Source organism: Thunnus albacares, chromosome 10 (assembly GCF_914725855.1).
Source record: "Thunnus albacares chromosome 10, fThuAlb1.1, whole genome shotgun sequence".
In the NCBI taxonomy this organism is placed as follows: Eukaryota; Metazoa; Chordata; class Actinopteri; order Scombriformes; family Scombridae; genus Thunnus; species Thunnus albacares.
Window position 1 is genome coordinate 9,895,018 of NC_058115.1, and position 25,190 is coordinate 9,920,207.

General features: G+C 44.3%; 1 protein-coding gene across 1 annotated transcript in view; it reads right to left on the reverse strand.

Annotated features, from left to right (window-relative positions):
- efnb1 (ephrin-B1) overlaps positions 1 to 24,516 on the reverse strand; it is a 56,891-nt gene extending 32,375 nt beyond the window's left edge. The window contains exon 1 of the mRNA XM_044363470.1: positions 23,483 to 24,516. Within this exon, the coding sequence (XP_044219405.1) occupies positions 23,483 to 23,598 (116 nt within the window). The 5' untranslated portion in view covers positions 23,599 to 24,516. The remainder of the gene's footprint in view (positions 1 to 23,482) is intronic.
- Positions 24,517 to 25,190: the final 674 nt, after the last annotated feature.

Genomic DNA, 25,190 nt, shown 5'->3' on the forward strand with positions numbered 1-25,190 from the left:
GTCTTAACACTTTGAGCTATAGGAGTTATGGGTTTACATTTGTCTGGCATGGGCTTTTAGGCTGAGCGTAGTTAATTCGGTCCTACAAAAACACTACATGTTACAGCTTGACAATGTTCAGCATTTGTCGACAGAGCGTTTCACACAAATCCTCAAAAGTTCCTTCTTATAGTTGGATCTGAATCAATGCATACCAAAAGTTTGCAAGGAGGGAAAGAAGATGGCCAAATACAAAATGGCTGCCACAGAAATGGCTACAGATAGGATTACATCAAAAGAATGCCACAGACTCTTTTTCATATTTTTGGAGTTCCATATAAGACCCTTGCTTCAACATCATATCTATGCTGCTTCTACTTCAGAGGTCCGAGTTTCTGGAGGAAAACAGTGTGCGGGGGTCAGCCGGGAGGTTAAGGCTTTCTGGTTCATCTTCAATCTGCCATGATCATCTACTGGAGGATTAAGATAATCCATCTGGCCTTACTGTACCTCTCCACCTCGCTCTCTGCTGCCAACTCAATCAGATCAGCTCTTGTTCTCTTTTATTCACAAAAGGTGGAGAACAGGAGGAGACTCAGTATGTGTGTGTAAGTGTGTGTGAAGAGAGGGGGCGGGGGGTGCACTGAGAACTTGCAGTGTGTTTGGGCAGTGGTGTGTATGTTTATGCAGGTCTGCATGTGTGTGTATGTGTGCTAGACGGTCAGCAAAATGGGCTGAGGTTGCGGTCTGATGGGGGGGCAGATGGGCTGAATCATTGTTCTGGACTTGTTTGAGGCTTAAAATGTCAACATGGTTCAGCTCTGCTGTCCCAGTTAGCCAAGCATTAACCCAGACAGCCGGACTGACCACGGGTGTGTTTATGTATGTGTGTGTATGTGTGTGTGTGTGTGTTGTGGTCGCAGACAGCGAGCACAGCAGCGGGGCTATCTGCTAGATCTGCCCATGCCAGCGGATTTAAGCAGGATTTAGCTGCGCGCAATGCATTTGTTGTTCTTTCTGATCCCTCACGTTTTAACAAGACATCAGGGGCCGGGGCCCTCTCTGTCTCTCCCTTCTTTTTCTCTGAGAGTGCAATCTCACCTTATCTACAGCCCCTCATTTCATCATCACACACATCATTTCACCACTAAATAACTGACTCTTCAGACAGGCCCGGGGAAGGGAGGACTGTGATGCCTCCTGAAAGAGACTGATAGAGGAGTGTGTGAGTGTGAGGGGGTTTTACGATCGCCATCTCTCCTCTTCTGATGTTAAACACTGGCAAAAGGCCAGCCATTGTAAGAAACGATTATTTAAAAAGTCCCATTTTCTAAAGAAATACCCCCCATGAAAATGAACATGATTGGATTAAGGCCTTTTCAACATTCATGGCCATTCTTCTTGGACAGCAGCATTACCAAATAAATGACTTCATTCACAAAAGAGATAAATGCAAAATGAAATTGGCAAAACGTTAAAAATCCTGCCCATCCAACCCCCCATTTTTCACTGAATATGATGTCATGAAAGTGTGTTCAGATAGAAGCCCTCGTACAAGGCTTGGAAGCGGGTGAGACGTTATTTCCACGCTATTGTCTGATGCTCATGGGGGTGAGAAGGGGCTGGTGGTGAGAGGAGGGGTTGTACTAATTCAAGGGCCGATAAGAGAGAGAACGCGGGGTATCCTTTGTCCTACCTCTCCCAACAATTTGCTGGTTTTCAGCAGCAACACTCTGCATGTGCTCATACGTGTGTGTGTGTGTGTGTGTGTGTGTGTGTCTGTGTGTGTGTGTGTGCGTGTGTGTGTGCGCACCATGCCCGGGTACAAGTGCGTGTGTCTATGAAGACACGGACACAATCAGTCTCTAATTGGATCTACAAGATGCATCAGTGAGGCATAAACAAGTTTCCATGGCAACATTAGGCTTTGTTGCTGACCACCCCCTCTCCTCTCTTCCCCACCTTCTCTCTATTCCTCCCTAGCACCCCCCCACCGCCCCCATCTCAGCCCCCTCTATTTCTGCTCCCCAATCTCATTCCCTCTCGCTTTATCCTTCGCTCTCATTCACCTCTTCAACATTTCCATCATTCTGTTTTCTCTCCATGTCCCCCCCTCTACACACACACACACACACACACACACACACACACACAGACAAACACCTACAGAAAAACAAGTATGAAACCAGAGGAAAAAAATAAAGAGCAGGCAAACATGTTAAAAATGCTTGAAAGCCTGGCTCTGAAATAAAACAATGAGTCTCACACCCCACTTCTCAGTTTTACAACCCATTTATTCCATTATCAAAGCTAGCCGCTACAATTTAGATGAATAATTAAGATTTCCAAAATCTTAATATCTTAATATCCCTGAAGGATTTAATCACAAGCCGACCCCTGTCATTGATTCAATTTTCCGAGCAGGCCTCCTAGTTGGCGGTTAGATAGCTATCCTAAGTGAATTCTCCGCTTCTGTTTCCCAGCCTTTGTTAACTGTCTGCTATAATGAGGCTCTGGCTGCTGTGGAGGTCTGGAAGCGCCATCGCAGATGGGAAAGAAGCAACATAAAAGAAATAGGGCAGCAATTAGTGTTTAGCCCAGTTTAAAAGCCCTCCACTTGGCAGGCTGCGGCCCAGCTCCAGTCCAGGATGTGAAACTAAACTGGTGGGCTGGGACTTTGTCTCCCGTTTGTCTCTCTGTTGGCTTAATCAGCCCCACTCCGGTGCTACACACAGCCGTGCAATGGAGAGGAGGAGACGAGCGACTGAAGATTATTGTACTTTTGAGGAGGTCGAAAGGGAAAAAGGGGGAAAAAGGGAGGTTGAATTGCATCTTTCATTCATGTTGTCTAGAGACTTTATAAGACCTGTTGATAAAAGAGGTTTCAGTGCACAGAGGAAGAGCCGTGCAGATACAAACGATGTTTCTGGGAAATGACCCTGGACGTGAGAGAGGCTTTATTCCCCTCATGTCAAACGAGGTGGATCTGCCTGAACCAAACAAAATAAAGAGAATCATTTTCAAAACAGCCAAATGAGGTTGGTTTTGTTTCATCTGGATGGCTCTGGAGCTTGGTCAATCCTGTAAAGAGCTTATACAAACAGACCTACACTACAGCACAGCAGAGAGAGAACAGAAAACAACGAAGCAGGGGGAAAGAGAGGCGAGTAGAACCCCCCCCCCATACCCCCCCCACACCCCACCTCCTCTCTTTTTACATTCCACTGGTGAATATGAGCACATGATCTCACATATGCTTCAGGCCCCCCTCTACCTCCTCATACACACACACACACACAGGGATGTGAGAGCACACAAAAGCACTGTGGGGTGCATCCTGGACCTTCCCAGCCCAACTTCCCAGCCACCCCTATTCATGCGCCCTGCCCTCACCGACTTTCATATAAAACGCCGCCTACACTAAGGCCCACTCAAAGCCCCTTACAGAGCCTCAAACCAGCCCTTCCCCCATGTTCTCCACCCCCGTCCAGTCAACTCAGGCCTCTGCCCCGAGCATAGCACTGGCAGACAGCCTCGGCCGCTGAATGAATGGACCTGAAACACAGGAACTGAGAGAGAAAGAGGCAGAGACGGCTCATATCAACAGAATGGTGTCAAATTGATTTGTTCCTCCTGAGCAGTGGCATGAACATACCATACATATCAATTAAAATCAATTTTCCTCTATTACATATACAGAGCAATCCATCTCTACCAGGGGAACATGCCAACGGCTCGGATGCAGGTAGAAACCTCTTCTCTCTGTCTCGTTTGTGCAGCCTAACATTCAATATTTCTCTCTTTCTCTCTGGCCTTTAAAACGAACACAAGCACATGAGTGCGGCATGTAGAAAACAAACACACATACACACTCTCCACATGCAATCACCACCACAACAGGTACTCTATTCCCCTCACTATCAGCATGATAATTATCACGCCAGGAAAAGTGTCACCTCACCAATTATCCTTTCTCTTTTACATTATCCACAAAATCAGTGTGGCTGCTTCTCCCCTATTATTACAGATGACACTTTCCATCCGGAAGCCATATTTACTGCCGTTTTAATCAATATTCCATAGGCTTACAGTTCAGATAGATTTTATGGTAGCTCATGAAACATTACAGTAATTCATCCACATGACAGGGTTACACTTAAGTCCATAAAGAGCACAAAGCCGTGTTATGCAAAGAGTATTGTAGTTGAGATCTTGTGTGTTGTGCAATATAACGGCGGGGATTTAAGGCTGATTCACTTGCCTTAGGCACTCTACATTTTGTGTAATCATAGAGTACAGACGCATCCTGTTCTCATTCAAGTCAATCGATATTAAATAATTGTGTGCTAGCAGGGACTGTTTCAGCCTTAAACCATTTTCAGATCCATCAAGATAGAGCCACATGCCTGCTCGCCCTCACAATGGAAACATTCAAACAGCAGCTTCTCAAACGGCTCCGTTCTTGATGTGTGGTTAAGATCCACTGAGCGCTGTTGACACAGTGTGATCATTTCATACTTTGTAGAAAGGCACGTATCATCAAACTGTCAGTGTGTTTGTACGGCTCCAGAGAAATTCGCCACATCTACAATGCTGCCGAGTCATGGGAACTGTTTGGCCATATGATTTACAGATCTTCAACCAATCTGAACCGTCTCCCTCTAGTGTATGAAGCGACGTCGTGGGAAGGTAAGTTGGTCATAGGTCTGCGCTCGATCGTAGCCGGCGGCTCAACCCGAGAGCTTGTATACATAGCTGGCTTCTGTCAGGCTGTCGTAGGGGCAGATGTTCTTAGGGAGGCCTGACTATAAACACACACACATAAACACACGCCCTGGAGTGTACACACACCGATTTCCTCACATGTCAAACATGGTAAACAAGTCGCCTCAATGCTAGTGCACGAGCAGGCCACACACACATAGAGAGACACACGAACAAACACAAGGATCCTGAAATTAAGGAAAACAAGACCCATCTGGCTCCAGAATTGTTTAGCAAAGCAGGAAGGATTTGACCCTTATTATAGAAAAGCAGGAGAAACCCGCCAACGGGTAGTGGGATTGGATAAACTATAAACTCAATCCAAGCTGCATTTAAACTCCAGTAGGCCAGACTTGGCAATAGCGAGATGCTGAAAAGCAGAAAGCTCGGTATTTTCCCTCCAGGCTGTCCCCATTAGAGGGACATAAATGAAGATGTCAGAAGCAAAAAAAGACAGACAGAATATCCTGAATTCCACCCCGCAGAGAACTGCTTTTGTACGTGTGAACACAGACACCCTCTCTCTCTCACAGACAAACACACACTAGCTTCAGTTAGCTCAGTCAACAGGCTGGCATGCAGAGCAAATCAGATTCAGCGTGACTCATAACAGTTGCACACAGGCGAGCTATGACACACAAACACACACGAGCCCGGCAGACACACACCTCTCATGTTCACCAAACAAGCTCTGTATGCTTGCCCTCGATCACTGTCACATGAGGGGCTAGCATCACACTATCAGCGGCTGTAATGAGCTAACAAGATGACGCCCAGATGGCCTTGCCACAAGGAGGACAGAAGTGGACGTTGTTGTGGACGAACAGGCTGAAGAGGACTGTTGAGCGAAAGGAGTGTCAGAAGTCATTAGGGAGGAGAAAGAGCATAATCTGTTTCTTCTTATGGCCTCTGTGGTTTCCGTCAATGCCGAGCCCATCCCTCTCTAAGAGCAGGGGAGTTAAGCGAGCATGGGTGTATGCGGTTGTGATTGAACGTCATCCACGGTATCACTGACAGCGAGAGAAGGCCCAGACTGTTGCTCTCTGTTTCTCCACTTATTCATCCCGGAGCCCAGGGATTGAGCTCTTCCAGCTGGAGGGATGGGGGGGTGTGAGAGGAGAGGAGACGAGAGAGGAAGAGAGAAGAGAAGAGCAGAGAAGGGAAGAGCAGAGCAGAGCAGAGCAGAGAAGAGAAGAGAAGAGAAGAGAAGAGAAGAGAAGAGAAGAGAAGAGAAGAGAAGAGAAGAGAAGAGAAGAGAAGAGAAGAGAAGAGAGACTAGTGAAGACGAGTGAGAGAAGAAGATTGGACTCAGATAAGCAAGAGAGCCTGGGTCAGTTTAGCCCTCATTCCGGGGTTGCTCTGTGACCCGAACACACACAAGCCTCTTTCTTCCTCCCCTAGTTCCTTCCCTGGCCACAACACAACTCATACACATTCACAAACACATACACAAACACACACACACACAGCCAGCTGCCTCCCATCACTGAGGAGCAGCCACAGATGGGCTCTGCATGCTCCGTAAAGATCTCTCCACAGGCCCAGTCTACAGTCGCTGCCAAACCCGCCTGGCCAGAACCCACTGTATGTGTGAGCGTGTTTGCATGACTGTGTGTGCAGATATACGTGTGTCCATACATGCCTGAGTGGTTGAGGGTGTGTGTTAGTGTGCCAGACACCCCAAACCTGCCAGAGCTTGTGTGTGTGTGTATGTGTGTGTGTGTGTGTGTGTGTGTGTGTGTGGTCAGGGGTGTGGGTGGGGGGGCCGGACAGTCTTAGAGAGAGGAATCCCCCCAGACTAAGAGCTGCAGAGCCGGGAGTCAAGAGCTGGACCAGGATGCAAGGTTATAATCATTGCCGAGCAGAGCAGGAGGGGAGAAAGCGGGAGAACCTCCCAGACGAACAATAGCATCCCTCACACTCAACCGATTGTATTTCACTCCCACTTAGGGGAGCGGAGAAGAAACTAGAGAGAAAAAGAATCATAACCATTATCAAACCCACGCAGCTTGCCTGAGTTGTTAACCAGCGGCCATTTTCTGCTCTGTATCTCCAACCCCATCGATAAGACCCGAGAAAGCATTTCTCAGAAACCAGCCCTTTAATGTTGCCACTCAATCAGCACATCACATGTACTAATAAACACACACACACACACAAAGCTCACACACATACACACACACCACACACACACAGCTCCATATTATACACTAGTTATTTAAATTCTGTTTGGCTTAGATAGAGCCAGTCATGGTTAAATTCAATTTTTAACAATTGCCCTCCTATCTCAGCATGGTTAAAAATTACTCAAGGGATCACAGTTTTAGACTAAATAACGAAGCAAAGTGAAAAGCTCATTGAGGATGAGAGTCAGGCTACGGTTTGCAGTTACAGTTCGCTAATTTTTCAAACTCGTGCTTGGAATGCGTCGGCTCTCACACACTGGGGAGGGGGGGGGGGGGGGGGGGGGGGTTTGGTTGCCCTGCTCACCAGCATTTTGGCACAGACACATCTGGGAATCAAATCAGCCAGTGATCAACCACAAGACAATCTCTAAAACAAACCTGACACCCACTACTGTTGAGGTTTTTCTTAAAGGAATAGTTCATCATTTTTGGGAAATATGCTTCTTTGCTTTCTTCCCAAGAGCTAGATGAGAAGATTGATACCACACATGTACCTTATGTACGGTAAATATGAAGCTGGAGGGAGCAGCCAGTTAGCTCAGCTTAGCATAAAGACAGGAAACAGGTGGCAACTGCTAGCCTGGCTCTGCAATGTGTCATTTTTACAGTTTGGTTTTTGTATAGATTAAACAAACAAGATGTAGAGTGTAGATTTGGGAGGTTTCAAGTTGCTGGTAGGCTGAATTTATTACCTTTACAGACCCAGGCAAGCTGTCTGTAAGCTAAACTAATTGGCTGCTGGCTGTAGTTTCATATTTAGCTAAGAGACATGAGAGCAGTATTCGTCATGAAACGAATAAGCATATTTCCCAAATGTCGAACCATGCCTTTAATAATGAAGTGATATGATATTTATCCTTCAAGGTATATTATACATTATATTATTATAAATCATTTAAACACATGGTTCTGCTACAGAAAGAGTTGAGCTCGTCTCTTTCAGAATCTAGAATGAGCTGCTTTCAGTTTGAGATTTATAGCAATACTTTACAATCAAAGGGGAGCTGAATCGATATTTTATGAGTCTGTATGTTGTTCACAGGTGTTAATATGACACAGCTACAGAAAGTCTGGAACACTGGAGAGAAGCCAAAGCCTTCCTAGAAGAACAAAGGGAAGACATGGCACACAGAAAGCAAATCAATCAATCTCTGCCAGAACACGTCTGGCTTTGACAGCACGGTTCTGAACCCAGAAGTAAAAGATAGCACGCAGCAAAGTTCAAAATACTTTCATTGTTCATCTGTCAGTGTGAGAGACAATTGCAAGGGAGAGGGAGGGAAAATACTAACACAATATTTATCTTGCGTCCCCTTCCCTCCTGACTCACTCTTTTTTAATGTATTCCTGCTATTGTGAAGAGCGCTGGGAGATGGATGGGTAGAGGAGTCCGGTAGGTGATATGTGTCTGCTACAAGCACAGTGCAGTCACTCACACATTTCCCCTGTCTCCAATCTCAAGCAATGGCAATAATTCAGTCACCAACAAACAGCGCTGGGTTTTTTTTTTGGATTTTTTTTTTTTTTTTTGTGGCATTTCAATTGTTGGTGGTTGGTGGTTTTTCTTCTGCATTGTTCTTGAAACTGCTTCCCTGGGAAACTGGGAAAGTCAAACAGCTGATGAGATGTCACCTCATGAACTCTCTCCTTGGTTTCACACACTCACAAACAGCCACGTCGGCGATCTGACACACACTCTCCCTCTCAACCATTCTCTTTTTTCTCCTTGGGCGCGCACACACACACACGCACGCACACAAAATTCTAAGGATCCCTCATCCACTGCTTGTCAAGCTCAATGGCACGCAGCGCTGCCTAAACAGGCCATGAGCAGCAGCTTCTCACATGCGCTGAATGTTGCTTTTCAAGGCTGGTGACTCTTGATCATATCATGTCAGACATGTGAGTCTTATGATGGCTGCTGCTGGCCTTCCCATCGCTCGCAAGTCACGGTAAAAGCTCGGAGAAAATCTGAGGGATTTCCATAGAGTGTGAACACATTCCTCTTAGTTTTTCATTTAGCCTAAAGCAGCCAGAGCTGGAAAGAACGTGTGTGGTGCAATAAAACTTAGCTTTAACAGTCATTTCCCTGTAGCAATACCTGTTCGCTGTGCATGCCCATACCTGGGCCTCACACATGCCTGTGAATGGTCATGCGGTGCTATATGGGGAGCATGTATGACCTGAGGAATTATCCTGTGTTCAAACAGGACATATGCATGCATGAGCACACACACACACACACACACACACACACACATTCTTGCATGTGCATGCACGTTACATGCACACACACGCATTCTTTAAAAGCCAACAGTAGCGAAACAAGAGAAGATGGGCCTCTCTGTGTGCAACTGACAGAGTGAATTACACAGAGTGAGCTAAAACACTAGCTTCCTGTCTCACACAACAGCACTGGATGGCTTTCAGATGGATCTCGCCGAATCTTTTACAAACAGTGAGTCAATAACGGGGTAATAGCCAATCATTGAGGAAGAACAATTCACAACTGATTTGCGGGAAAAATGTGTGTTTAGGGCACTTTGCACCACAGTCTGTCACCCAGCCATAACAAGGGCGAGCTGCCAATAGGTTCCACTCGCAGGGCTTGACAACAGAGCTGCATGCAGATATGTGAATATTCCTGAGCCCTTAATATGTGCAGTGACTCGATATTCTTCATCACAGACGAGCCGAGGAAGGAAAAAAAAAGAAAGAAATTCCACTGATGAAAAGCTGATAATTCTGTCTCTAACGATTCAGGAAGCCATGAAATCAATGACAAATTTGTGTTATGAGCAAACGTACAAGACATTTTAATCCTTCAGCACTTTGCCTCTGATATTTATGTCTGTCGCCAGCGCTTTCATTATCATAAAGCGTGTTTAATATTTCTCAGCTGTGTGAGAGGACCGCCACACTACAGATGATTGAGTACGCTAGATTTAGTGGCTCTCTCTGTCTCTCCTTGTCTTTCTCCAGCTGTGTCCACGTACTTCAGGACCTATACACACGACAGAGCCGACGGAGAGAGAGGGCAACAGAGAGAAGATGGGGGGGAGAGAGAGAGAGGGAGGGAGGGAGGAAAGGGGGGGGAGGCACTGTGCAAGCACTGAGGACATGGTGCCAACCAGAGAGGCCCACCGTGCCTCAGTCCCATCTCTCCAGCTGAGGGCTTTGATTCGCCTGATTGTCTCCAATATTGAGACACACAATAAACACAACACTTGGCGGCCATTTGCAATTCTAATCAGTCCCTCTCAACTGGCCTGGACAACCCAGCTACAGCCCTCTGGGATATCACTCATCTGACTGCAAAATAATGACACAATCATTGCCATGGCTACGCTCCTTCTGCATCCCATGAGCGGCAGCACGGAAAGTATATTAATACACAGGAGCGCTCTGAGGACTAAATGAATTAGCCAGCAGATTAGCTGAATACCAGGTTAATGAATGTGCCACGCAGGCAACTTCTCCTGTCTAGCTTTTGGGGAGTGTTCACACCCCCCCTCCCCCAAAATCACTAGCGGCAAGTAAGTGAGCTAGCAGGTCCACACCTGCTTCTGCAGGGCATGCTGCAACAGGATTTCAATAAACCATGTCCTTCCAACATGAAATTCTCACTATGTAAACTCAGATTTATTGTTTCTTGATAAGGAAGCAAGTTGCAAACCTATCTGATTTTACACGCTGCAAAGTGACGATAAACCAGCATGCAGGCTGGAGATATGATCGGTATCCACCATGAGTGTCTGTTTTTACCTTGAACTATGTGAAACAGTTTGTTTGGATGTTAAGAATTGTAAATCAATGCAATTTGAGGAGTTGAGGATAAGCTAAAAGATAAAAGTGGATTTATCTTTAACAAACTGTCCCAAAATCATACATCTGTGAATTCTAAAAGCCCATCTGTTGGCTTTTCCAGTGCCGTTTTCATTGACTTGACAAGATGATGTTAATAGATGCTTGCAGATAAATGAGAGCAAAGTGACATGCAATCATCCACGTTTTAGTAGCCTTGATGTATTTGCTTTAACAGTCACCCAGAAGATGAGAAACTCAAATTTATTTCAGAAAATAACAGGCACATCTTATGAAACTGGATATTTGACTTGCAAATCATTCAGATGATTCATAACGGCAACCGTGCGAGTCTGCCCTCGTTTTCAAGCAGGCACGAGTACATGACTGCATGCGTACAAGCCCGTGTGTGTGTGCGCGCGCACGTGTGTGTGTGTGCGTATCAACGCTTGCACAGGCATGTGAATGACAGCCTGTCAGTGAAAGAGATGTCATTATCTAGCTGATGTCTGTGAGAGTTGTGACCGAGGGCAGGGTCACATCACTAGTGGGGAGCTGACACTCTGCGGACAGGAAACATTACTTTCTGATTTCCCTCAACAGGGGAAACACTCTTGTCACAATCTGCGATGCCACTGTTCGACCTCATTTAGAGGTTATTCCAATATGCGCTACAGCCAAAGTGTGTGTGCATGTGTGTGCGTGCTGTACACTCATGACAATAGCATGAGAGATCCTTATCTCGGAAGCTCTTTTTAGAGGCACTATTCCTTTAAAAAAAAACAGTGGGGATTTTTTTTTAGCTTTGTTCTCAAGCCTTGAAGAGAAGAGTTCTGGTAAACCTCGCCCTCCCTGTCCTTAGCCTTTGACTTTTTCTTTGTAACAACAATACAAGGGTTTTAGTTCAGTGTCCTGCAGTCGATCTGTTAGGGCGCTGATAAGAGAAGCTGATGGATAGGTTTAATCAGCCAAGCCCAGGGATCAAGACTACGGGACAGATCAATCAAATGCTGTGTGGTTTATAAAAGAAACAGCTTTTATCAGTGTCACAGGGGTCTCTGCCTGTTCTTTTTTCACTGTGGGAAGAGACCAACATTAGTATAGTAAATTATATATAAAAAATGGAAGTTAACTTATATGACTGTTCATAATAAATCATAGTTTTCTATTCAAAGTACAAAAAGCACATGAGAAATGCAAAGTTCACATCTGTAATCACTACACAGACTGTATGAAGCTCCCACGGCAACTCTCCAACAAGGCATTAAACTAAACGTCCCTGCTCTCTAACACACTAAACACCTCCTGACATAAACTGAAATAAAATCTCCAACAAAACCCCTTCTGAAAAATAAAAACTTAGCTGAAACTAAACCCGCACTCAAATCAAAAAGGAACCCAACAGGAAAGACAAGAAAAAGAAAAAAAACAAGACTGAAAACTATCTGAACCAAACAAACAATAGATCTCCATATAAGAAAGCGCCAGGCGCTGTTCTAACTAGGACACGATGTTTTTAATACACAGCTGCCTTCTGTTTCTTAAAAGAAGCTTCTTATCAGAGCATTTGAGTGACAAGTCTATTCTCTGCTTACAATCTCAGCTCATGATTGTAAAAGACAGCTACACATGTCCCATCCAATCCAAGACAAATGAGTTGCTCTTTCATTCCTCCCTTAGATGGGAGATCTTATCCAGGCGGACATGCTTAAGTTGTCAGTGGGTTTCTAAAACCCATATTGAACAGGATATTGACTGATGCAATCGCGGAGACACACATCATTAGGCTCATTAACAGTGAATGTAAAAGGGGAGGACGGCCTAACTGGTGTAGTGGGAGTCTGTGTCTCCTCTGATAACACTTGCCTTTAACAAGCACAGCGCGGGCAAGATGCAAGCTGTCGGTATTAAAATGAAATGTGTGTGTGTGTGTGTGTGTTTGTGACGTGCGTGCTAATAAATAGCTTGTTTGACATGACGCTATTCTTATTCACACAGTTTGCTCTGTGATAACCGGGCGGATTGTGGCCTCGTAAAGACACTCCATGTGTTGTTTTAGGAAGCCATTACAAACTGGGCCGTCTCCATTACAAGGGCTATCTGATCATTATTACCGCCATCTGTAATGCACACTCAAACCTTAATCTGCACAAGACAACCACAGCTGACTCCTGAGCTGTTGCGCACACACACACTCACACACACTCACACACGCAAACACACATCCAAACGCTACCTTCCTCTATGATATATGTGTGTGTGTACATCCTAACGTGACACAACAGCTGTTCCCTCGTCACATTGCGGCTTTCGGGTCAACACGTTTTAGTCCAACCTACTTAGGCAACGCTGAGTAGAGCGCCACAATCCTGCTGAAGCCGCCGACTTGCAAGTCTCAGTGCGAGGCCGAACCCCAACACCCGTGCAATGCAATCGCAATCTCCCAGCCAGAACTGCTCGCTCCCTTCAAAGGCTCATCACAGGACGCACATCTAATGCAGAGAGAAGGCCGGTTAAAGCCTCAGCCAGGCATACTGCTTTGAAGCGACTGCTCCAGCCCCTCCAAAATGAGGCAAATCATTTCCCTTCCCTCTACCATTCCATTGTGTAAGAGGTGCACCAGGCGGCTCTATTTGGTGGCCGCATGTGGGGCGCCTTCAAGGATCACGCCACTCCATTCCAGAGCAGGGCCACTACAGGAAATGAGACTTTTCCCGGATGCACCAGGGCTCCTCAACAATAAATATATTCATGCATTCATGTATATTTCAAATAGGAATTTGACTCAGTGCGCATAATGCACATGCAAGGTTCTGACTTTGAGATTTTTGACATGCATGAGGTGCTACAATCAGAAGTGTATAAATAAATCAGAAAATGCAGCAAACAGAGCTACTAAAAGCAGCAACAGAGGCCTGGGCCTGACGCGCAGAAAAGGACTCACAGAGGTTTGTCTGCAAAGAAAAAGCTTTCATCTCTGAGACAGGAGAGCAGAAGAGAGGAGTGATGTGGTGAAGGTTCAGGCTGTCATGTTTCACAGTGGGGGGACTTGGGAGACAGATGAGGAGAATAGTTAAAAGTAGTCGCGGTGGTAGTTTTCAGTGCATGGGGGAAAACGGAAGATGAGACAGCAGAATACGGGAAGAGCGCCGCGTATTAAGATTAGCGAGTTATAATCGCAGTGTGAAATATCATATTACAGAGACTTAAGAGGCGAAACTACCACGGTTACTCATTAAATCGAGTCAACGCAACAGCTTCGGTCTTATTCTCCACATAGTTCATAAAGCGAGCTAGCAGAGAGGTTTAGGATATTGTGTTTGCTTTAGCAGACCTTCACTCCTATTTCCAATATTGGAGAGATGAGAGGCTTCCATGGCCAAAGCACATCATGGGGGAGAATAAACACACATCTAATGGGAAACATGTGTGTGGGAGATGAAACGGTCTCCCTCATATGAATAGGATGAAATATAGACCTGTGTCCTGCTGAGCTCCAATCACGGCCGTAAGAACTCGGCATGGAGGGGAAACGGCAGACCCCCGACAGGCTCTCTCACTCAACACACATACACAAGCTGCCAATATGGCCATTCTGGTACGGATTCATGTGGAGGCCAGAGTCTGACAGTGACATCTCCATTCACTCTTGAATTCTTTTTCTCCTCCCAACATGCATGAACACACACACACACACACACACACACACACACACACACACACATACGTACAGAGCCAGAGGCCATGGGAGGAGGAGCAGCGGCGGGGCATAAAAAAGCCTTTCTCCCTGCCGTGGGTCTCTGTGGGGTTTAGCATGGCATTATGGGAAGATTAGACTTTAGAGTGCTCTACTATCTGATGTCATTGTTGGTTTTACGTTGTCTGGATGGCTTGTGGAACTCGGACCTGATGGCAGGCACATTTCTCTCCAAACAAAATGCTCGGGGTTGCAGTTGTGATTGATTGCAGGTTCCTATTGTATCTGTCTGGTATGGCTCCATTGGAAGAAGAATTAGTCAGACAAAAACTCATGGAAAACGCTCCACATCTGACTCCATCAATCAAGTCAGCAATCAAAATAATTCAATTAAGAGACTTAAATCCCGCTGGCTTACGAGTCCCTGCTCCAATAGCCCAGAGACAAACTCAATTTACTGACAATCCATACATGATAGCATTAACTCCACTTTAAGGCTCAAATCTTTTTCCATTACTTACATTTTCTAAATATCAAGGGAAATACTAAGGAAATAGCTGAGTTAGACTGTTTACTTAGGAGAGGACAACTCAGAAAAAAATAAAATAAACAAAAGCAACTTCAAATACATAATAAAATTGCAGACAGGCATTCCAGACAACTAAACTAATTTGCAAGTTGTTTAGAAGGAGATTTATTTGCAAAACACAAGAAACTTTAGAAATGTTTTTTTATAGATCTGGTAAATGGCCGTACATTAGAGACGTGGGATTGTGGAGAGAACTTAGAGGAGGAGGTTGCTGAATATGTGTGTAATTGTCTTTTTCCCCCCCGTTTCCGAGGTGTGAAAGGGAATGCAGGGTTGCGCTGGGGTGTCCCAGGGAGAGGTGATTGAAGCGTCAGTCACAGCTGCCACACAGAGCCCCGGCGCGCAGCAAATCCCAGGACCGGCCCTCGTGGGCGGAGGGGCCGGGGCCGAGCCTGGGAGCAGCGGGAGTCCCACAGGCCTTTTCTTCCAACTCCTCTCACCAGCACAAGGGGGACCGGGATCACGCTGGGAGTTTGCTTAGAAAAGGCTGAGCCAAGACTTGGCAGAAAGGGTTAAATGGAGGCATGCACAGACACACACACACACACACACACACACACACACACATACACACACACAAATTCAAATGCTTTTTGGGGCTGTCTGTCTTGCCTGTGGGCATGGTGGGGAAAAAGTAGGAGAAAAATCAAAGAAAAAAATCAAACTTCCAGTTAACGTCTAAAAATTTGGGACATACATTTACACACACACACAAACACACACACACACACACAGAGAACAAGAGAGGGACTGCTCAAACTAGATTACTGGAGAAATGAGTGTTTTTTGCTCAATGCCTGGGGAGCCTAATAGTGGTAAAGTCCTGAGGATTATACACTGTGCCATTTCCATGCTCCCCCTAATAGTCTCCATGTCCTGCCTCTGTATGCCATAGATGGATTATGATGCTTTATAATTAACATGGGGGAGGGGGGCTTGTTACAGACCGCCCATCTGCCACGCTGACACACTTACGGGGGGTATCCCTTGGGAAAAGGGGGCTGATACCACACTATTCCATTACTTTATCATTCTATCATTCTATTATCCTACCACTCCATTCAATTACACTGTCACTCCATTAGTGTACTCATAACAGTGAACAAAGAGCTCCATGATGATCATTAATGATAAGTTCAGAGCTGGTCGGGTATGGTCATACTTCATGTGGTCACTCCTATGACCTGTTACAAAAATAAACGTTACTTTGGTTCTGTTTAAGGGGGTGCAGGTAAGTGGAAAAGTTCAATAGTAGCCATAAAGATTTAAATTACATTATATTATAGTATATTTTATTGTTTTTATATTATATTATATTATATTATATTATATTATATTATATTATATTATATTATATTATATTATATTATATTATATTATATTATATTATATTATATTATATTATATTATATTATATTATAGTTTTATGATTATTAGAAAAAAGTATATTTTTGTAGAAGGTTAAAGTTAATTCCTGACATTGGAAATGGAAATAGTTCAACCAAAGGAAAAAATAATAATAATTCAAGGTCCACTTACTAGATTTCTGGTCTTCAACTGCATCTACAGAAAAAAAAACTAAGTGGACCTTGAGTTAAAATGTTATTTTTTTTTAACTTTAAACTACTGTTTAAAAGATTAATAATAAAGTTTCACCTTCTACAAAAATATACTTTCTGTTCCAGGGATAATTTTCTTACACTCAGGTTGCTGAGGAAGACCATGAAATGCAATTGAAAGCCTTGGAACAAGCTAGTAAAATTACTAGTAAAGCTAGAAATTAGAGTTTGAGTTGAGATTGTTTTTTTTATTTCAAATATATTTTGTAGTTTTGTTTTTCAGCACTGAAAAAAAGGAAAGAGTTATTTTCACCTCGTTTACATTGTAAACTCAAATTCTCAGCAAAACCATGACATTTTTATTTGTTAATAAACATCCTCTCCTAGTCCTATCCCAATCTATATTTTTTTCCATTGTTGGAATTTGTCATCCCCTTCCCCAAAATCCTGGCACACTAAATTCAAACCTCCCCACAAAAGTCTTTGGAGTGCCACAAACTGGGTGAAAACAGATCCCTCGCTGCCTGTATGCCGGTGACAACTCATGACGTCTTTAAAGAACTTCTAGTGCAGCTGGCTGTTAAGGTTACTTGCCCGCTGCTTGGGACTGGCGTCTGATGAGGTCTGCCTCCACAGCACAGAGGGGTTCTCTGAGAAAGAGTTAAGTCTATGAGGTCAGTCCGGAGGAGGAGGTTACGAGTTCCCGAGTCGGAGCCGCAGGGGTAATGGTTTTAGAGATGGCTGTCACACAGATCCGTTCCACTGTCCAACACCGCCGCTGATCTCCACCAATCCAAGTCCGCTTGCTTTTCAATTGCTCAACTCCTCTCTCCCTGTCCCCCTTTCTTCTTTTTCTCCCTCTCTTTCCCCCTCGCACTGACACATGGAAGTAATCTGGGAGCTCTACACTGGACTGAAAGGATGTGCGGTTGAGCCCAGGGCTGCGTTTCAACGCTCTACATTAGCTTCCTTTCCTCTCCTGTTTAATCCCCTTATTTTCAACTGCTCTTATGTAAAAGAGCTAAGATGGCAAACAAAAGGCAGACTTTGCCCATTCAACTTTTTTTCCTACTTCCTGTAACTCTGCATCGCTACATTTTCACTTGATTCAGCTAAAGCGGCGGTGAGGAGATGAGTAGAAATCTTAAGGGAAGCTTTCCAGCACCGCGCCTGTGCCTCTGCTTGGCAGAGCTGGAGCTGATGGGAACTTCCTGGTTGCTGCCAGCCAGGCCTCCGACTAATGAAGCCGGGTCGCTAACTGCCTGTAAGGCTGCCACTGTTCAGCCACTCCACACTCTTCCACCACTCGGCCCTCAACACTTTCACAGGGGCACACTGGCACGCTCCTAACACTTCCTTAATGCTCCACTGTGGCTGGACAAAGAACAATGGCACACTAACTTGCACTCTCAAGCACTCATTCACTTCCATAAGCTTATACTTGTCCCTTTCATAGGAGCCTTAGTGTTTTTTAATTATAGTATGAACACATAAATTAACAGAATGCTCATTTCATTTTAGAAAACAAGTGGATTTGCAAAAACTGGACAAAATTAAGATCAAATAACCAGTTTACTTTGTTTATTTTGGCCCAATTATCTCTATTGAAGTAGTTTTCTAAATTAAACAATATGTTGAGTTGCAAAAAGTTGTAACACTTTGGGCGTAGTTTTCTGTGCCTAACAACAGACAACTTACAACTATCTGAATTGTCCTGAAAACTTCTGTGTGAAAGTTCAATGGTTCCAAACTCTGGTTCTCAGGATCAATATTTATATCAATTATTTGTTCTAGGGCTGCAAATAATGATTATTTTTATTTTTGATCACGCTGTCTGCTATTATTTGGGTAATGAATAAGAATCTTGTCTATCAAATGTCATAAAAACGTCATGAAATACTTTTTTATTTTCAGAGAAGTTGGCATCTTCATAAAATTATATGAATCAGAGAAAAGCAGCAAATACTTACATTTAGAAAAAAAAAAATTAAAAAACACTTTTAAAAAATAAATTACAAGTGATTATTTAATTGTAGGTGTTGGCAATATGACAATATATAATATATAACAATGTTAACATGGTATCTGATCTTTTAATATCTCTGGTTGTTTTAGGTTGTCTTAACACAATTGTTGCATGTGATGCAGTATCTTGATCTGTCAGGTACTGGTTATTCATTGGATAAGACAACCCCCTCCCACACACACACACACACACACACACACAAAACAAGATATTCCTGCCTCTATTCCTGTTGATCACCCAATTGATTATCAACTGATCATTCTGGCACTAGCTTGTACTTCATTGCATTCAGCTGTTGTCCCAGTTGTGAATAAGTCCTTCTAATACCTCTTAAAAGAAAACCAAATGTAACTCTGGGTCATGGCGGCCAGTTGGGAACGCATGAAGTACTCTATGCACATGAAAAAAAAAAAAAAAAAAAAGCTACAAAATTGGTTGCAAATGCGACTTATAATTCGGCGGACAAAGCTGGGTTTCGTGTGCACCACTGCTTGAATATGAAGAAATGAACGCATCAATAACACACAAAAACAGTATGATCAGCTTTCAGTGATGTGGCAGCCAAACCACCAGCGGATAAAGTGAGTCCATCTGGAGTGAAACCATGATGGAAAAAAACAGCATTTTCCATGAAATATCCTCAAGAGCTGCAAGCCCCTCTCCGAGTCCAGGTGCCTCACATAGATAACCAAATGAAGAATCTGTCGCTACACACACACACCGCTGAAACAACAGACATGTCGACACAGAAGTGCACGCACATACAAGCGAACGCAGCTGTCCTCATAGCGAGACACTGGGTGCCTTTACAGCACCGTTGGCCAGTTGCTTTCCAGAAGTATTTCTTATTGGTTGGCCCTCCCTCTTGCTCTCTGAGTGGGGCTCAGGCTCTAAGTCCTCTCTGTGTGTAATGAGATCTCTATCAGAGAGAAACACGATCAGAGTCTAAAGGGTGTGGGGGGGGCGGGGGGGGGGGAGTGAAGGGGGACTCAGGAAGGCAAGGAGAGAGAAGGTGTATATCGCAGGGGTAAAGGGGGCAAGCAGCAGGGCGTGGGGCAGGGAAGAAACAAAAACAGGCCTCTGACCCTCTCAGCAGTGACCCAGCGCTGCAGCGAGCATTCACTGGACTCCTTTTGCGAGGAAGCAAATCCTGTTTCTGGTCTAGTCCTCAAGTCTCATCCGGCTCTTGTTCAACAGGTTGCGGCAGTTTCACAGTTTTGCAGTTGCTGTTTGTTTTGGGTTTTTTTTTAACCTCCTGCCGAAATCCTCCTTATATTTAAATGTCAGCGTGGAGGAGCTTTTCAGAACATCACTTTGCAGGAGTCAAAAGGTTTCTAAGTGTTTGAGTGAAAAACTTTCAAACATTTGTTTTGATAAGACCGGTTTCTAAAAACAAAGATGTGGAAGAGGTTTGTTTTTTTCCTAATTACCTCAAAAGGGGAAGAAAAAAAAAGTTTCCCTCAATTACATTAGCGGAAAAAGCTAATTATAAAAACAAAACTTGAACTTTAATTATGCCTTCTGTGCACATATTTTACTAATAGCAGCCAAATAAAAAGTAACCTCATCACCATCATTTTGTTTTCTCTGAAAAGATTATGATACTAATTGTTTTTCCTGTTGTTGTTGTTTTGGAAAAAATAAAGATGTTTGCTAAATATCACAATTAAATCCAGCTTAATCATCAAACTCGCTGAACCTTTAAACCGTGCAAGCATGTTATAAACCAAACCAGTCAACTGTTAAACTGTGAGCCTGGCAGCTAAAGTCAATGGCGAAGACCCACAGCAACACAGTCTTTAGCTGACTTTTATCAACACATACGCCTCTGTTATACTATTTTCTGTTCTTTTAGTGGGCTTCAAAACCTAGACAGGGGCCAAAAAATGTCTACAAACTGTTTCCAAGCTTTGTTGAAAATGTGAGGAGTTCAAAATCAGTGCAGCAGACTCTTAGCCAGCCCGTGGCTGTTCTCCCACTGTATGTTTTCAGAGGTGTGCAAAAGTGTTTTCAGTCTCCCATCATCTTGTTTGTCTCCTGAGCTGCTGCAAACAGGCTGTGGTTGCTACAGGTCATGAGGTAAATATTAGCTAAGGAGGGTTAGAGGACGTGCAGGAACCACTCATGGCAACCTTGTCAGATTATCATTAAATTGGCATCACTGCAGCATTCCTGAGCACACAGCGAGTATGTGTGTGTGTGTGTGTGTGTGTGTGTATGTACGTATGTAGTATGCCTGTACATTGCTTTGCTGGCTGCAGCCAAACCGATGGGACGTGATCAGTCATAACAAAGTGACATTTTCTGGCGTAATCCCACTCAGCTAAATGAGAACTAATCCGATTTGCTCTGATCAAATGTTAAGACGCTTTTTTTACCGGCCGAGGACGTTGACACATCCAGTCTTCTTCTGCACGGCTGCGCCTCCACCAAAAACCCACCCTCCTACCTCCCTCTTACCCCCCCTCTCGCCATTTCACTCATCCAACCTCACATTAAATATCAAAAAGGTCTGATACATCCTCCAGGAAAACTAATACTCAAGGATGTTTCTTCTTCTTCTTCTTCTTTCTTCTTTCCAGACGGCACTACAGTGATGATGTATGTTGCCTGTTCAAGCACGCTGAGAGGAAATCAATTAAGCAAACCCCAGTTATTGATAACGCCAGGCGCTGGAGTGATAGCATCCTCACATAGAAATCCATAACTGCAGGAACACTCGCAGGAACCCGCATATAAACACGGACACACAAGTCTGCACACACGCATAAAGAAGAAAAAACAACACACACACACACACACCATAGTGGCCCAAACCTGCTGGTTTCCTATACTTTGTCTCATAACTCATGGCCTGTGGGGAGGTGCTGGTATTGTTATATTTTGTGTGTATGTGGTGGAGTGTGCAAGCAGAGGGCCAGATTAATTTATTAGCTGAGGCAGCAGTGCTCCCCAAAGTGGGAACAGGAAGTAAGACATCGTAAATCTAGATAAGTCACCAGATAGCGTACTGTACATTTCTATAGGCCTCTCGCTTTCTGTGTTATCACTGTGGAGCAATACAGGCCAAGACAGAGAGATGGATTTTTAAAAAAACAAAACAATGATGACTGATGCGTGTTGCTGTACAAGTATTCTCTCTTTTTTTATTGCCTATCAGACAGCGCTGCTGACTGATACATTTCAGAAGAAAAACAGGTTTGTCTTCTGTTATTGCAAAGCCTGCACACAGCAAGATAATTGTCTATTGTTTTCTAAGCGCTGAGCAGCAGGATAATTAGGTTGAGAGAACACTTTGTAGAGTGCATTATTGTTCCACTGTGAACTTTATGAAATATTCGGTCGGCATGGGGGTTTTACAAGGAGGAAAGTGGAGAAACAGATGGAGGAATGATCTTCCAATCCCTCTAAACCACCGTGGTAACCTTCTAAGACATTCCCTCCAGGTGACATCATCAATCAATAAATGTCTCCCTCTTTTTTTTTTTTTTCCCAACCATTTGTCTGGCCATGACTGACACAAGGTGTGAGTTTTTTTGTGCATGTGTGATATCTCTGTCTGATGAAGCTCATTGTTCCACCACCTCTGCAGCCATAGTCAAATAAAAGCTGATGGGCCGTAGTCTTACCATTAGGACAGGGCCACACACACACACACACACACACACACACACACACACATACACACATATATATAGACACACACTCCAATGAACATGGCAGCAATATTCATAGTCACTGACTGCACAACGAGCTCCTATGACATCTGACATTTGGGGGATATTATGGATTCACTTGAATGAATAAGTTCTAGTTATAAGCTGGTAGAGCTACTCTCCATTTCCCCTCGGTGCTGTGAGCTCAAATGAAGGTCAGCTCCTCAGCTCCAACCTTACAGAAATACAGGAGGGCTTTTTTTTTGTTTTTTTTTCTCCTTTTAGTTTATTTTCCCCTTTTGTATGCTTTCCAACATCATGCAAATGTGGGAGTCAAGTCTAAGTGGGCGATAATTGTTACCAGAGCGTATTTTATTATCAGCAGTCTGGGCTCACTCTGCTTGTTTTGATGGGAATAATATGATTTTTTTTTTTAAGAAAAAAAATGCCTGGCTTCAGCTGCTTGTTTTTGAGAAACTTGCCCTTGATTTGATGTTGAGAAATTAGACTGGATCCAAGCCAGGACAATTAAGAAAATTTTTATTCTTTTCAAATGTTTGTTACTCTGATATCTGAAACCATCTCTTCACACATTTTTGTGGGTAAACTGAATTCAAACTTGGAAAGTTGGGACGCAGCACTGGCCCTCCCAGGAGCCAGGTAGCCCGTGTCCAGGGGCTCCTGAGACTGGACCGAGCAGAGAAATATCCTCGATCCAATTAACTGGGCCACACCTTGACACGCTTGACATGCTTCACTTGTTTTTCTCTTTCAATCTCTACTCAGGTGATTACAACAATTACAATAAATTATGGAGGAGAAGTGGACAAACTCTCAAAACTCTGATATAGAAGTGACCAAGTGGAGTTTGCCCTCTGTGTGGTAATAAAATGGTGCGTGTAATGTCATAAATTGCTATAATTAAACATCTATTATTGAGATTTAAGTGAGGCCTACTGTACATTGTATAAGCCTGTATCTGCTGTGTTCCTTTGGTGTTGGGAAATTCCCCACTGAGAAATAAATCAACACAAAAACGCTGCGGCGCAGGAATGACAATTAAAACTAAACACATTATTTTCTTTTGCACATAATTGGCACATTTAACAGAACATTTAACCCAGCTTGCACACAATGGCAACTTTTCCTCTAATGTTAGTCCTCCATTACGCACACACCCAACGACTTTGGCATGCTTGTACAAATGAAATACGAGACTTACTTGGAATTCTGCGAGCTCCAAATTATAGTCTCCAACGATTTTGCTGAGGGTAAAGCCGACCTACACATTAAAATAAAGATCCAGAGGTAATACTTCCAACAACCGAGTCCCGCCATTCTGATAAATGTACAGACAGTGAGCCGATAACTCAGAGCGTCGGACAGTGCGCCTGGCAGCCTTTATCTGTGGTTCGCCCGTTGGGAAGGTGAGCGTCGATCAGTCGGGAGCATGTGAGGTCGATATCAGATACATGTCCTTCTGTCCTACTTCTTAAAATCTGCTCCAGACCCCCGTGTCCTTGACTGAACTGTCCGCAGGACGTGCGAAGAAGAAGCCCTCGGTTCTTGATGGGATCTGGAGGAAAAAAGCAGCCCCCGAGTGTCCTGGTTGACCTGTGGCTGAGACGAAAACAGCCCTTGACGACCTTTTCAAATCTCTATAGAGACAACTCAGCGATACGATTCGATGTGTGGTGATGAAACAGATCTAACCAATCGCACAGTTATTTTTTTTTTGGGCGATGCGGCTGCCGATCAACCGCTGCGCCGTGTCTTTGTCAAAGCTCCCCTGATGGTGTCTGTACCTGTCGCTGTATATAGCCTACAGATGACCACATTCATCCATCAGTCACAACTCCGCAGCACGCTGGGAATCTCGAGGTCCACTTCATTCCAGTGTTATCTTTCAGTCATCCGCCCTCTGCTATTCTTCTGTGGAAAGGAATTGAGTTTCTGTTGTAAATATCCCTCCCGGCTCTCAGCGCTGTTCCGCGTGCGTGTTGCGCTCCGGCAGGGTCGCCTCTAGTCCAACTCGGGCATGCTGCGTGGCCAGTGCGTAAATAGTGCTCGGACACCACAGGCGCAAAAAGTGGCAAAGAGAAGATTAGACGTGCTCACCAGCCGTGGCTCTAAATCCGCTCGCCAACATTTCCATGCCGGTGTATAAATTTTTCCTTTTTTCCTACCGTGTAGAAAACTCTCTGCGCTCCGCTGTGTGCAGCAGCTCGAGCTCAACTGTAACCCGAGCCGAAGCGAGCGCAGGGGGAACAGCCCACAGTGCGAGCCGCGGCCAATCAGAGCGCTCTGTCCGAACTTGGAAGCAGGAAGCGAAGGCATTTATGGGGACGTGGAGGGGTGGATGGTGGGGAGAGAGAGGGGGTGAAAAAAAAGGGGGGGGGGCGAGGGGTGGGGGTCTGATATTGGGTTGACCCCCGCATCTCCACCCCCCACCACCTCGGTCCCGAGCCATCGACCCAAATTGAAATGGACTTTGGAATTATTCGTCATGCTGAAAGCTTTGGTGAGGATAACGAGCGTGATAGGCTGCTGGACTGTGCGTAAAAGTGCTTACAAGGATCAAAACTTTGGCCCCTTTAAGCCCAGGACCTGCTTCTGTCTGTAACATGTTTGCAATATACTGGCCTATCAAAATCTTTCTCTAGGGAATAATAATGAAGACTGTGGTAGGTAGGATAAGTGAATCAGTGGATTTTTTTCTTATATATATTCATATAACTGCTATAAATTTAATGTAGCACTATACATCTTTCTACATGTATGTTTATTGATTTTTTTTTTACAGTATCAGTTATTTAGGTCCTTTCTTTTCTCTCTTTGAAGGGAATGATGATTAATGGTCTCTTTGGATCTCTTTCTAGTTGTCCCCTTCTGGGATAATGAACTGCATGAGAACTTAGTCTCCAGTGTCA